Source organism: Anabrus simplex, chromosome 5, assembly GCF_040414725.1.
Source record: "Anabrus simplex isolate iqAnaSimp1 chromosome 5, ASM4041472v1, whole genome shotgun sequence".
Classification (NCBI taxonomy): Eukaryota; Metazoa; Arthropoda; class Insecta; order Orthoptera; family Tettigoniidae; genus Anabrus; species Anabrus simplex.
The window spans coordinates 430,674,194-430,688,742 of NC_090269.1; the positions used below are offsets into that span (position 1 = coordinate 430,674,194).

General features: G+C 40.1%; 1 protein-coding gene across 1 annotated transcript in view; it reads left to right on the plus strand.

The window, feature by feature from the left end:
• The window catches only part of LOC136875055 (zinc finger protein OZF), a 149,919-nt gene that overhangs the window by 90,612 nt on the left and 44,758 nt on the right, over positions 1–14,549 (plus strand). The window contains exon 5 of the mRNA XM_067148780.2: positions 6,867–6,949. Coding sequence (XP_067004881.2) covers positions 6,867–6,949 — 83 coding nt within the window. The remainder of the gene's footprint in view (positions 1–6,866; positions 6,950–14,549) is intronic.

Sequence of the window (14,549 nt, forward strand, 5' to 3'; positions counted from 1 at the left end):
CAGTCCTACCGAGTGCGGTGGTGGATCTTCAGTAGATATTGATGGTTTTAATTGTTACCATGTACAATCATAGCTTCTGTACTCTTAACATAAACCAGCTGCATTATTGAAACTGTTCATAAAACTGATAACATCGTTCTTTGTTTGTGAGGAAGTAGGATCTTCGTGTAATTTGTCTTAAAAAAAGGTACCACTTTGGTACTACGCCCCGTGAAGGTTACTACCTTCCAGGTCGTAGATATTTTGATTACGGGAGACTCGAGGCCAACTCTACTGCACCCACAAACAAGGCTGTATCTTCCTGACCCCATGCCTTTCTTAGCACTGTCAGTGCCGGGAATTGAATGCAGGATGCCTTAAGTCAAATTATAAAATAAGAAGACATAAAAGTAACCAGTCGGCCCCGCGGTGTAGGGGTAGCTGTGCTTGCCTCTTACCGGAGGCCTCGGGTTCGATTCCCGGCCAGGTCAGAGATTTTTACCTGGATCTGAGGGCTGGTTCGAGGTACACTCAATCCACGTGCTTATAATCGAGGAGCCATCTGACAGTGAGGTGGTGGCCCCAGTCTAGAAATCCAAGAATAACAGTGGAGAGGATTCGTCGTGTTGACCACATGACTCCTCGTAATCTGCAGACCTTCGGGATGAACAGCGGTCACTTTGTAGGCGATGGCCCTTCGGGGCTGTTACGACATGGAGTTTGGTTTGGAAAAGTGAACATAGAAGGAAGGGACACCCCTGCAATGCTCTTCATCTTCCTGCTAATTCTTCCGTGCAGTCTCGTGCATTTAGGACAGTTAGAAAACGTATGCCTTAACAAATGCCCCTCATAAAACCTTTGTAAGAATACTAACTGCATCTGGTTATAACAATAATCACAATCGTCTCCTTTTCATGTGGCTCAGTTGGTTGAGTCACTGTCCTTCTCAGTCCAAGTTTGCAGGTTCAAATCCCGGCTTGTGTCGGTGGCCCATTAAAACGGTGTTGAAATGGCAACAGCTCCATGTCATTGGTTTCTGGTATGTTAATAAAAATTATACATACGAATATTAGCGTCACAAAACTGTAACTTTATACTACTCTATTCTGCATCCCAGGCTTGCGAGGGAAACTAACTAACAATTTGTTTTATGTCGCACCGACACAGATAGGGCTTATGGCAACGGTGGGATAGGAAAGGCCTAGGAGTGGGAAAGAAGTGGCCGTGGCCTTAATTAAGGTACAGCCCTATCCACTATCTCCCAGATGCAAGCTTACAGCTGCGCGGCCCTAACCGCAAGGGAAACTAATAGGACAAGGTAAACCCTACCTAGAATATGTTGTGACGTTTATTTTGCTTTAACAACTAACAAAATATGTATACCCATACCCCTTGCATTCTATATTTTTAAATTTTTTTTATCAGTGGCGAAATTAGGGCTCGAGGCCCTCTCGTATACTTAACCACATAATAATAAAAATCTTAAATACAATACTGAGATACTTAAAATAGTTAAAACTACATAAATTTATAGAATGGAAAATAAATATAAATAAATACTAAATTAATATTAAACACTCTTAAAAATGACTAATCCTCAGGCACGCACACATTAATACTTCAACCATTCAGCCAGCTGTCCTCAGCAGGTAGTCTCGACAGGTGACTTTAAATCTTGATAAAGAGCTAGTTTTTCTGACCTGAGGTGGCAGGGAATTCCATAATCTTGTGCCAGTCACCACAAATAATCTATTGATTTCATTTATGCGGTGCTGTGGAATAGAAAGAAAGGATCTTGAACATGTATTTAAGTTGTTAAATGATGATAAAAAGGTGAATTTGGAAGAAATATACTGTGGCTGACTTTCAGCTAACACTCTAAACACCATCGTTAAAGTGTGTAGCCGCTGACATTTATCAGGCTTCACCCATGAGACAGCCTGATAGTGTGGGGTGATATGAACATCGTACCCGATATTGTGAATAAATCGCGGGCAGGAGTTCAATGCTCATTGAAGTGTAAGTGTTTCTTCCCTGGTCATGTCAACTAAAACAAGGTTACAATAATGAAGAATAGGGAGAATGAGTGTCTGTATTAGTTTAGCGTTTAGCTCAAATGGAAATACATCCCTCTGCCGTTTAAGACGGCGAAGCACTCCAAAAGTCTTTTTACATATTTCTTTCGTGGATCATACCAATCAAGTGTTTCATTCATAATTACGCCGATATTTTAAACTGTTTTACTGTAGGGAATAATGGTACCCTTGAGTAGGATAGGTGGAATTGCAACATTGTTTGAGCAGCTCAGTAATTTTTGAGATCTAATTATGATTGCCTGAGATTTTGTGGAGAGAATTACGTTGTGCATATATACTGAATCTTTGAAGGTCATTGTTAATATCTTGTCTCGCAGTGTTGATATATTTGAAGATCGTCAGCATAGAGGTGATGTATGTTATTTCCTGTCACAGACGGTATGTCATTAATATAAATACAGAAAATTAGAGATCCTGGAATACTGCCCTGTGGAGGAACACTAAGTTTCATTTTCCATTTAGAGGCCTTGTCGTTCACTGTTACATGCAGTTGACGGTTACTCAAATAAGAACTAAAAAACTTAAGCGCAGCCAGGTCGAAATTTAGCATTTCCATTTTCTTTATCATAGTCGGAATCTCTATAGTGTCAAAGGTGCTACTGAAGTCAAGAAGGATAAAGTATCAACTCTGATCATTCAGCCAATGAGTCGGACTCCGGAAGCTAATAGTAATGTACTTTATATATAAAATGCTTAATAAAAGTACATTTGTACATTCGCCGGGTCGGGGATTTTAATCGCGTCTGATTAATTCTTCTGGCTTGGGGACTGGGTGTTTTTCAACACTTTCCTCTTCATATTCAGGCAACATACTACACTACCAACCACCAAAGAAACACACATTAGTGACTACATCCCTCCACACAAGGTTGGAGTCGGGAAGGGCATTCGGCCATAAAACAGGGTCAAATCCACATGTGCGACACAGTTTGCACTCGCGACCTCACAGATGTTGGAAAAGCTGAGGAAGAAGAAGATTACTATTAGCTTCCGGAATCTGCACGAATCCACCGCTCTTACTTGGATCCAAGGACACTCATTTCCTTTTTAGGTATTCTATACCACTTAAACTTTTGAAGTTTGGACACCTATCAAAATAAAATTCTGTCCCCCCCCCCCAAACTGAAATCCTGGCTACGCTACTGTGATCATATGATTTTTGCAAAGGGAAGAGTGGTTCCTTTGAAGAATTCTTTGAGTGAAATGATTGTGCCCTATTCACTATGTTGTCATGCAAATTGTGACCTATTGGCATGAGGTCAAACTGAATCCATCTGCAGTTGATTTTGCATGGGAGGTCATAGCCTTGTCTTCAGTGCTTATGGGACTTAATTCAAATGTACAAAGAGAGATGGTGAAACATACTGCAATGCATTTCCTCGCTGAAGCCAAGTTTTTGCCCATCACCATATCAGCGAAACTATCAGTGCCAGTCAATGGGAATAAAATGAAATAGAACACATCACCATTGTCAGAATTGAAGGAAATGGACATGCATGTCTGCCGTATTGTTTGAGCTAAAAAAACTGTAACCATTTGTTCTCTATTATTGCACACTTTACAATATTTCAAGGAAATACCAAAATTCTGCATTATGATTTGAGTTTATTGAGATGTTGAATGAAGTTGCAACAGCAAGGAACCTTGTCAAATGACTTCAAATGTAAGTCTCAATAGGATCTTATATCTTTGCTGTTCCCAATCCTTATTCTCTAGACAAAAATGATGATTGTTAAAGTATATATAAATTGTTGTAGATCCCAACTCAGAAATGGAGAACTAATCCAAAATGGTATTATTGAGATTTCAATTTTGTTTTTATGTCCCACTAACAGTTTTTGGCTTGTGGAGATGCTGAGATGTTGGAATTTGTTCCAGAGGAGTTCCTTAATGTTCCCGTAAATCTACCAATACCGCGTACTGATATGTCACAAAACCATACATCAAAACACCGTATTTTCTTGCAAATTACCGCACTTGTTTTGACAAAAAATACAGGTGAAAACTTCAGATGCATAAATTATTCAAATATTCTGATATTTAAAAAAATTATTTACAATTCATTTACATTTAAAAGATACATCAAATATAAAATACACACAAATGGTTCAACTCATGTGTGGTTAATCATCATTTGCATGTAATAACTCTCATTCTTAATCCGTATTGAATAATGTATCCAACATAAAATTTCACATACATTTATTAAAATAAATTCACCTATTCAGTACAAGTTATTCAATGCAAGTTAATGTTATTATAACTAGGACTTAATCCTTATTATAACAATCATACGTGCTATACGTTTTGCCCTATTTAATGTATGTATTGAATGGGTGGATTTATTTTTATAAATGTATGTGAAATTTTATGATTAATCGTTATTTGGTGTAAAATACCGGCATGAGATTTTTTCTGAAAAGTCAAATAGGATACATCAGGTAAGTTGGACATGTGGGTTTGAAGCACTGACACTGAAAAATATTCTTCCCATTACGAGCTGACAATACGACCTGGCGTGAAATAAACATGTACTAATAAATGTAAAATTCATGTTAAGTACATAATATTGATATAGTGGCAAAAGAGAAAACTGTCCAACACAAGAAGAGCCAGGCATCAAAGGAGGGCCCCTGGTATATTTCCCCAAACCGTTTGTATCCAGTCTTGTATGAGTGATGTGTCCATTCACCCTTTTCCTTCATTACGAACGTGGATCTCTAGCGGTAATTTTACTTTAGGCATTGTTTTTCATTTTAGAACAACGTAAGGTGCAAGCTTTCTGGCATCAGCTTTTACAGCAAGCATTGCAGTATATCATTCTTTTTTGCTTCCGGTAGCTCATGCGTTCATACTCGATGTCCCTTTCTTATCGATTATGCAACTTTGTATCATATGGAAACTGATTGGCGACTGACCTGTGGTTCCTATTTGGGAGAGCAAATATTCCTTCATCTTACGCTTCTCAATCACAAAGCGATAAAAATCAGTTACTTTTTGGTTGAATTCATTCGGCACTTTGTGGCATAACGTTGTTCTCCGTCGAAGAGAATGTCCATTTCTCTTCATAAAATTAATCATCAAGCCTTGGCTAACCATCAAATCTCAGACACTGATTCCATGTACAGCAGTTATTTCTCGTCATTAAAAATACAGCATTTCATGAGAAATGGCATATTTGACGTGTAATGAAATCATAAATTTAAGCACATCCTCCTCTGCTTTCGGAAACTTGCTGCTTTTGCGTCCATGAAATGCTTTTCAAGATTTGTTGGTCACTTGAAGTACATTTCTCTGTTACCGCGGTAGCGCACGTTGCATTTGGACACTGAATACTCGTGGCCCTGTTCTCGTATGTTCCTGCATAACTGATCACCACAAGTTTATATGATGCAGTATTACTCGAATGCTTGCTCACTGTGCACTAACACACAACTTTGAGATCACAGGAAGCGCATGTTCCGTACCCAAAACACTTGTAAAATACGTTTATACCAGACTGGAATAGTGCTTCACTAATCACTTCTGCACTGATTCTTTCAATGTACTAGTGCAGTGGTATTTCCTACTGGCTGATAACAGCATGTTGCCCGGTATTTGGAAAGCCCGGTTTTGCAATAGGAAGGCTGCTACCTAAGTAGTTGACATCTTTATTTCGAAATAAAATATGTGAACATTTCTGTTTCTTCACATGGGGCCCAAAAACTTTGGGATGTGTAATTTATACAAGGGCGTTAATTATGTGAGAAAATATGGTATATTGTACAATACTTCCTCGGGTTTCCTTTACGTTCTAATGAGATTCAGTTCTTTTTCCGAAATTAGCAGAACAAGTTAACGTCATTAAGCAACAGATTTTGAACATTTTTTGAAAGGTTATAACTTAATGTACATCCTCTCAAAAAAAAAAGAATGAGTGCACAGTTCCTCGCAGGTACAATTTTCTTTGAAAGAGTTGAATCTACAAATAGTATATTGTTGTTTGTATCTAAATGAGAGGTGAATTCCAGTTTGAAAATGAGGTCAGATAAAATATTAAATGTCAGGAACATACAGTGCCATGCGCTCATTCCTGTTTTAGGAGGGGAGCAGGAGTAATTGCACAATAGAACTGATTCCATAGACTGTAATCATATTTATGAAGTAGAACATTATCTTATTGAATTTCTTAACAGGACAGGAGTTTGTAGATCCATAGATACCAAAGTATAACATCCTTTTACAAGTACACGCAATATGATTCATAAGGATTTTTTGTAATACCTATTATGAAAAACGTAATTCTCTCTCAATATAAAATTAATAACATGTTCATTTCAGTTTTTCAATTACATGCCAGCTGTTTGTTTATTTATATTTTTGGTGATAATTCTTGTTGTTTAAAGGGGCCTATTTATATTTTTATTCTTGTTACCTCATTACTGAGTGGCGTGGCCACGTGTGTTGACGAAATACGACTATGGAGTCAAGCTCTGCATTCTGGAAATAAGTAAGTTCGAACTCTACTGTCGACTTTCTGAGAGTGGTTTTCTGTGGTTTTCACATTTTCATATCCAGTCAAATGCCAGGACAGTTACAATTTATAAGCCAAATTTGATTCCTTCCACCTCCTTACTCAATTTCAGTCACCATCATTCATTTTGTATTCATTAACTCCTCAACTGAGTTTGACAACAGGAAGGGCATCTGGCCATAAAACATGTCACATCGCCAAACCCGTAACAAGAAACAAGGCTTGTCACATCATTGCTCTGCTTTTCTTAATTTGCTTTTCATATTTCTTTCTTGTAGCCTTCTGGAGACTTAAAGAACGAAATATTCATAGAGGAACCTACAGCCGATCAACTTAACCCATGCTTGAGAGAAGAAAAGATGTAAGTACAGTTCATTTTAATTAGATTTTCCTCCCCTAAACCTAAACACACTGAGTGAGTTGGCTGTGCAGTTATGGCCAGGCAGCTGTGAGGTTGCATTTGGAAAATAGTGGGTTTGAGCACCACTGTCAGCAGCCCTGAAGATGGTTATCCATGGTTTCCCCATTTCCATACTAGACAAATTCTGGGGCTGTGCGTTAATTAATGCCACGACTGCTTCTTTCCCACTCCTATCCTGTCGTCACCTTAAGACCTATCTGTGTCGGTGTGACGTAAAGTAAAATTGTAGTAAAAACCTGAACAATATACAAAGTGTTGTTTACCTTTTCACTGCCATGCTGAGAGATAGGTGTTTGGCGTCCATGCACTAACCATTTTTGTCAATTTAATCCTCTTTTTCATTCCTAATTTCTTAAGGAGCTAGTGGTTAAAACGTAGTGAAATGTTCGGAAACTTTAAGAATAGGTGAAATCTGTTTGTGCAGGATATATCAGAGGTTGATCAAAATATTTGGAAAGCATGTTTGTTTACAATACCTTTACGCAACCATACATGTCTCTGTTCTTTCACTGTCATTGCATCACATGGCATCATCTGAAAAATCATCTTGAACTCTTTCCTCCAAAACATTGTTAATTTTCTATGAATGATTGATTCTTCTGTGCTACAAGTAAAATATGGAGGAAGTCTTAGTTACAGACTGTATGCTAATGTACAATTCTGCCCTTGTTTGATTTTAGAACATACTCGAAACAAAATAATTACCAGTACTTCAAACTGTCGTATTTAAGTGCATAAATGCATAAATCGAGGCTCCCTTGATCAGTACAGTAAGTTTCTGATAATTCATTCGTGCATTAATGGGAAATATAAGCAGCTATTTGAACCACTGTTCTAAAACATCAATTAATGGGGTAGGCTGTGAATGAGTTAATACTGTAGGTGCAAAATTGAAGTTTATAAGTGTGTTTTTTTGAAAAGAAATAGTGTCAGGTCTACCACCTCCATACCCTGCTACCATTACACATCAACACAGTACACGACATATACGCGCAGATACTTACCTCGCTTACCTCTCTTCGTAAATTGCCGTGGATGGACTGGAACGAGCTAAAACAGCTCGGAGCTGGATCCGTGCGTAGACAAAGGGAAGCGAAAGGACAGAATGGCATGAAACCGTAACCGTCATGAATAAAAGAATGGATCCAGGAAACTGGGGTTTATTATAAACACACATAATATTAGAATGAAAACAGAAATGTGAGGCTGCATTAAAAATGACTTACATAACTGTAGAAAATTGAAACATCAAGTCGTATCCCGTTCAATGACATAGTAAGTTTCGTGTAACAGGCTGCCAGTACACACGATCGCACTACAGAAAATGGAACCACTAAAGGAATAATACAGTCGCGGTAATACGGGCCGCGCACATATCAACAGTTTGCATCCGCGCTCCAAGCGAGCGTCCACTCGATGCTAGCGCGTTCCAACAAAGCAAAGCACAGCTTCCCAAAAAGGGCAGAAGCGAAGGAGAAGGAGATATTGCCACAGTTACAAAAACAAAAACTAATCGCCAACAATGGACCAAATAACGGCCTAGAAATATAAAATAGCACACTACACATGGCCCAAACCGGCCAACTAAAACGAAAAATAAAATGAAATAAAGAAAAATTAAAATTACGAGATACGGAGAGTACTATAGACCGTACACAAGCAGAGAGCACAGGCTCGCACGCACACACACGTACGAACAAGAAGAGAGACCCAATATAAAATCGACCCAGATCAGGCCGGAGTGTAATATAAAATATAAAATATCACACTACACATGGCCCAAACCGGCCAACTAAAACGAAAAATAAAATGAAATAAAGACAAATTAAAATTACGAGATATGGAGAGTACTATAGACCGTACACAAGCAGACAGCACAGGCTCGCACGCACACACATGTACGAACAAGAAGAGAGACCCAATATAAAATCGACCCAGATCAGGCCGGAGTGTAAAGGCACGCGACGTATACTATCGCACAGGATAGCGAAGGATATCATGGGCTCACGAGTATGGTTCGAACACCGCAGATACAATGCTGGACCGCCGCAAAATATAGGCAAGGCTGATCCAAATATAATCGTAGCAATCACAACACTCGTCGACCCGCTACACGGGACATCCAAATTGCCTCACGTGGACAAACATGGATTAAAACCCGTAGCGTCAAATCACACAATACACCAATGCTCAGCCATGATTCCAAATGATGAGTAAACAAAATGCATGGTCTCAAAACCCACAAACACACACAGGCCCAAACAAACTCATAGGTAAATACCACTCTCCGTTCCCACGCATGTGCACATAAAGAAAGGAAAAATTAAAACACACACATAAAATGAAGTAATTAAGAGCCTGCAAAGACAGGTGACAAAAGACTACCGAAATACAATCACACAGAACAGTTTTTGTAACTGGCATGAAAATGAAATGAAATGAATGAATACCTGGGAGCAGCAATCATGAGTCTCAAAATATTTACCTCAATCAAAATAATAACTTCAAGCAAAGAACCGAGCCTTGAAACAAGTAAATCCACGATAATAGCAATTCGCAGATCAAGAAGCACATATTAAATTCCAGTCTGCTTATCACGTTTGATCTGTCCATTGTTGGCATCACGAGCAGACCAACTTAACACTCGGAGAGCGAGAGACAGACTGTGTCAAAGAGACTGTGTATAAACACAGATGGCAAGAGCGCCATCTTCAATGAGAAACTATAAGTTTCACGTCACATTCGGGTAATGTTATCGCTAATGGCGACAACGACAGTCAAGGAGAAGTAGGAATAAAGGAAGTGCACCACCAAGGCAGGCTTGGTTCGGCACACCTTCCCTACACACCCAGGAAAATGAGACCTTTCCTGGTGATCAGCCAGGAGGGCTCATTTTACCAATGGATGCCACTTAAATTTAAGTGCGCGCACTTATTCCCCCAAAAACTTATAACTAAACTTAATCTAGGTGCAATGATATAAACAATTTAAAATAACAAAACATTATGTACAAGGATGAAAATGTATGCAGACATAAATGTTTTTTCTTTCTTTCCTACTGTCATCATTAGTTATTAAGAACTCGCAGAGAGAGATGTGGCTCTATGTGTCCTTTCACACACCAACACAGACTCGCGGAGAACAGCAGACGTTAAGTAAAGTTCTTGTATCGTAGGTTATGATCTTCATTTCCGTGTTTGCGTTTTATGAAATTGAGTTTGAGTCAGCCCATTTTATGCGAGCCCCATACAGACTCGTAAACATAGACATCGTAATAAATTGCACATTCGTACATCATTTCTTACAACAGGTCATTGTTTCCTGGAACAAAAACAAAAGTCTAAGTACACGCCCTTCAAGACTGGGTAGGTATTTTACTCAAATCAAAGTACCATGCAATTATCAAATAAGTTAAATAGAAAGGATTACGAACTCCTGGCGTAAAATCATTTCAGCATGGAGACGTGTGCTTTGGACTGAACACGACTGGAAAGATCCTCAAGTTTGACCGTTACAGGTCCCTAAATTTCATTGATCCTCCTGGGTTCGGACCATTTCTGACACAGTTTCCCAGTAATGTGATCCACGGCTGAACTGACGGGAAATCTTTTTACTAATACCAAGTCTCCGACATGGAAAGGTACAGATGTCCTCCCCTTATTGTACCTCTTAGCCACCCTATCTCTGGCTTTGACAAGGTGCTCGGAGGCTATCTTCCATTTTTCCAGTACGCTCTGGTGGCGGGAGGGCTCTGAAAGATACCTGATATTCCACCTCAAGGAGAGCGGATCGTTGAGTACTCTGTCTAGGAATAGCTCGGCAGGAGTGAACCGGCTGGATTCGTGGACTGCAGTGTTGAATCCCAGGCTGAAAAAAGAAAGGTAACAATTCCAGAGGGATTGTGTGTTATAGTGAAAGGCAGACAAGTATATTTTTAAGTTACGATGGAACCTCTCAACAAGGTTCGGCTGAGGGTGATAGGAACTGAGGCGAACATGGCGGATCCCTCATGAAAAGCAAAGATTGCGAAAATTCGCGCTGGTGAAAACAGAGGAGTTGTCAGAAACCAGTACTCTAGGTGGGCCAAAAATTCAGAAAATATGTTTAGACAGCAAGTTTACAGTAACGTTGGAATTGATCTTGCGAACTGGGAACAGCCAGATGAATTTAGAGAAAGCATCAATAACAGATAGAATCCCAGTGTTGCCATTTCGAGATTTCGTTAAGGGTCCAAAGAAATCAATGAATAATTTCTCGCCTGGAAAATTGGCAACGTCGGCAGAGTGCAGACCGACCTGACTATTCTGGGCTGGTTTGCATTTTTGACAGACGTCACATGATCTGACGTATTCAAAAACATATTTTTTCAAGTTTGGCCAGTAGTAGATACAGGCAATTTTGTGAAAGGTCTTTAATTGGCCAAGATGAGCGCCTAAATAGGAATCATGGTAGTAATTTAAAATCATGCGCCTTAAATTCAGAGGGACGAAAATTTTAGAGGAGTGACCGCGAGGATTATTGTGGTACAGAATTCCCTGTTTCAATTCAAAGGACTCACAACCCGGTTCCTTCCTAGAAAGCTTGTCAATCAGACGAACACATTCATCGTCTTTCTTTTGAAACTCGGACAGATCAGTGAAACTGAGAGGGTAATTCTGAAGTAGACAGGCAGGAAGATAATTATCGGGACTGCATCCAATCTCGCAATCAGCTGTTTCGACACCATCATACATGCGCGACAGACAATCGGCAACAATGTTGTCCTTTCCCCTGACGTGTACAACAGTAAAATTATATGAAGATAATCTGAGAATCCAGCGAGCCGTTCTTCCTAACCTTTTGACATTTCCACTCATCCAAGACAACGCCTGATTGTCAGTATGGACCCAAAAATGCCGATGCTCGAGGTAGGAATGGAATTTTTCGACGCCAAGGACTACGGCTAAACATTCCTTCTCGTATATGGAATATCTAGTTTCAGAGTCGAGTAATCTTTTGCTAAAATAGGCAATAGGAGCTAGGCTACCATCCTCAAGCTTTTGATTCAATACAGCCGAGACGGCTATGTCACTAGCATCACATTGAAGGACAAATTCGCCATTAAAGTCGGGACTGTGCAACACCGGGGCTCAACAGAGGGCATCTTTAAGTTGACAAAAGGGTAGTTCCTGAGCATCGCTCCAAAAGAATCTAACATTTTTTTTTTTAGAAAATTTAAAGGGGCTGAAATTTCAGAGATGTTAGGGATGAACCTACTATAAAATCCAATCATGCCGAGAAATCTACGGACACCATGGAGATTTCTTGGTCTGGGGAAGTCACGAATACATTTAACTCTGTCGGGATTAACAGAAATGCCGGACCCGGAGACAACATGACCCAAAAATTTAATTCTTCTCGAACATAAAGATACCTTCTCAGGATTGATGGTGAATCCGTGTCTTTTCAATCTGTTGAAGAATTCCCGAAGATGACCAATATGCTCTTCAAAGGTGTTAGAATAAATAACGACATCGTCTAAATACGAAAACAGGCAGGAACATTTCAAATCACCGAAGACAAAATCAAGAATTCGACTCAGCGCTTGTCCACCTACCGAAATGCCCATCAGTACCTTATTGAACTGGTACAAGCCAAAGGGCGTGGCAAAAGCTGTAAATTCTCGGCAAGAGGGTTCGAGAGGAATTTGAAAATAGACGGAATTAAAATAAAAAACAGGATAACATTGGGCTTTTCCAAAAGATTGAAGCGCGGATTCGATGGTCGGAAGAGGGAAGCTGACGAATACCACATTCCGGTTAAGGGATCGATAGTCGATCACAAGACGAGGCTGGCCGTCTTTCTTGGGAATCAGAAAAGCGGGCCTACTGAAGGAGGACTTAGAGGGGCTGATGACACTTTTATCCAACAATTCATTAATGCATTTCCTCATGGCAGCAAGCTTGGGAGGAGAACAACTAAAAGGGGAGTGCCTAACGGGAGTAGGGTCTTTCAGTCTAATACAGTACGAAAATTCTTTAGCACAACCTAATTTTGCGGTAAGCACATCGGGGAAATCACTTAGGAGATCGTTAAGCTCGGAGGCTTGATCGTTGGACAGGTCAGATAAATCGATTAGAGGACTGTGGTTCAACACAAAACATAACGGTATATTATTGGTAGGGTACTCAAATGGAAAGTTCTCATTAGATCGGAAACGAAAAGCGAATGAGCGGCTGATAAAGTCAATGGACAATCCAGTGGCTAACATAAAATCAGCACCAAGGATCAGGGGAACAGACAGTTCGGGGACAATGTTGAAATTCCAGTCCCAAGAAAAGTTATGAATTTTGAAATGGATTTTGGTACGTTCTTTAGGACACATGCGACGACCGTCGGCTGACATGTAGGTTATAGAACATTCGCGATCTCGAAGATATTTTATATTCATTCCCTCCAACACAGATTGATTTACGAATGAACTAGAAGATCCAGTATCAAGCAAAGCATATACAGTACGTGAACCAGAATGAATTTGGGCCCAGGGTGACGAAAAGGGGAGTCCACAAATTTGGCGATGAGCAAAGGTTTTAGGCACCAACGGCGGGCCTTCATGTTGGTGCAGGGTTAGTTTCCCTGGTTTCCGTTACATCGGGGGCAAATGTTGCGGAATACGTCGGCTAGACCACATTGATAGCACTTCACAGGAGGTTTTGAATTACATATTTTGAAGACGTGCCCACCTTTTCCAAAATTCCAACATCTGATAGAAGTTGCCTTGTTACGACGGTGAATATTCTGATCAGGGAGCGCGCTGGCTACGCGACCGGGTGAGCGAGGGGACTCGAAACGGTCGCTAGGGTGTTCAGTAGATGATGCACGGGCAGGTGACTCAGCAAAGGAAACAGATTTTGATACAGAACGACAGGCGACGTCAGGAAAAGAGCAACTGGAGGGCGGGGGCGGTGGTTGGTACAGGTGATTCGACTGAAGAGTAGACTCGTATTCACGGCCTAGATTCACAATGTCGTCGACGCAGTTTACTTCCGACCTTTTGATAAACAATTTGTAATTTGGGGCAAGATTTCGATGGAATGTATCAAAAATTTATGTCTCATGAACTTCGATGTCCAAGCGATTAAACAAAGTGGGGACGCCGGTCGCATACTCATCAATAGGTTCCTCAGGACCTTGTGTCCTACGAAGAATCTCCTGTTTTAAAATGAAATTCATGTCTGACAAACCAAACCTAGTTTTAAGCTCCTTGGTAAAATCTGACCAACTATGAATTTTATATTTCACCAGATGGAACCATTTGCTCGCACATCCCTCTAACATACCAGGAATAACAGGGATAAAGGAATCTAGGGGCATCGAAGCACATGCAGCAACATCTTCGACCCTCTCCAAAAATTCAATAACTGAAAAACATTTCTCCTCACCGGAGAACCTCAAATTCCACTTCCGGATAATATCAAGAGCAATGTTAGGTAGGGGCGTACAGTTAGCAACCGGGTGTGAAGTACGACAAATAGGCTCACTGTTGGTATCAGAGATAAAT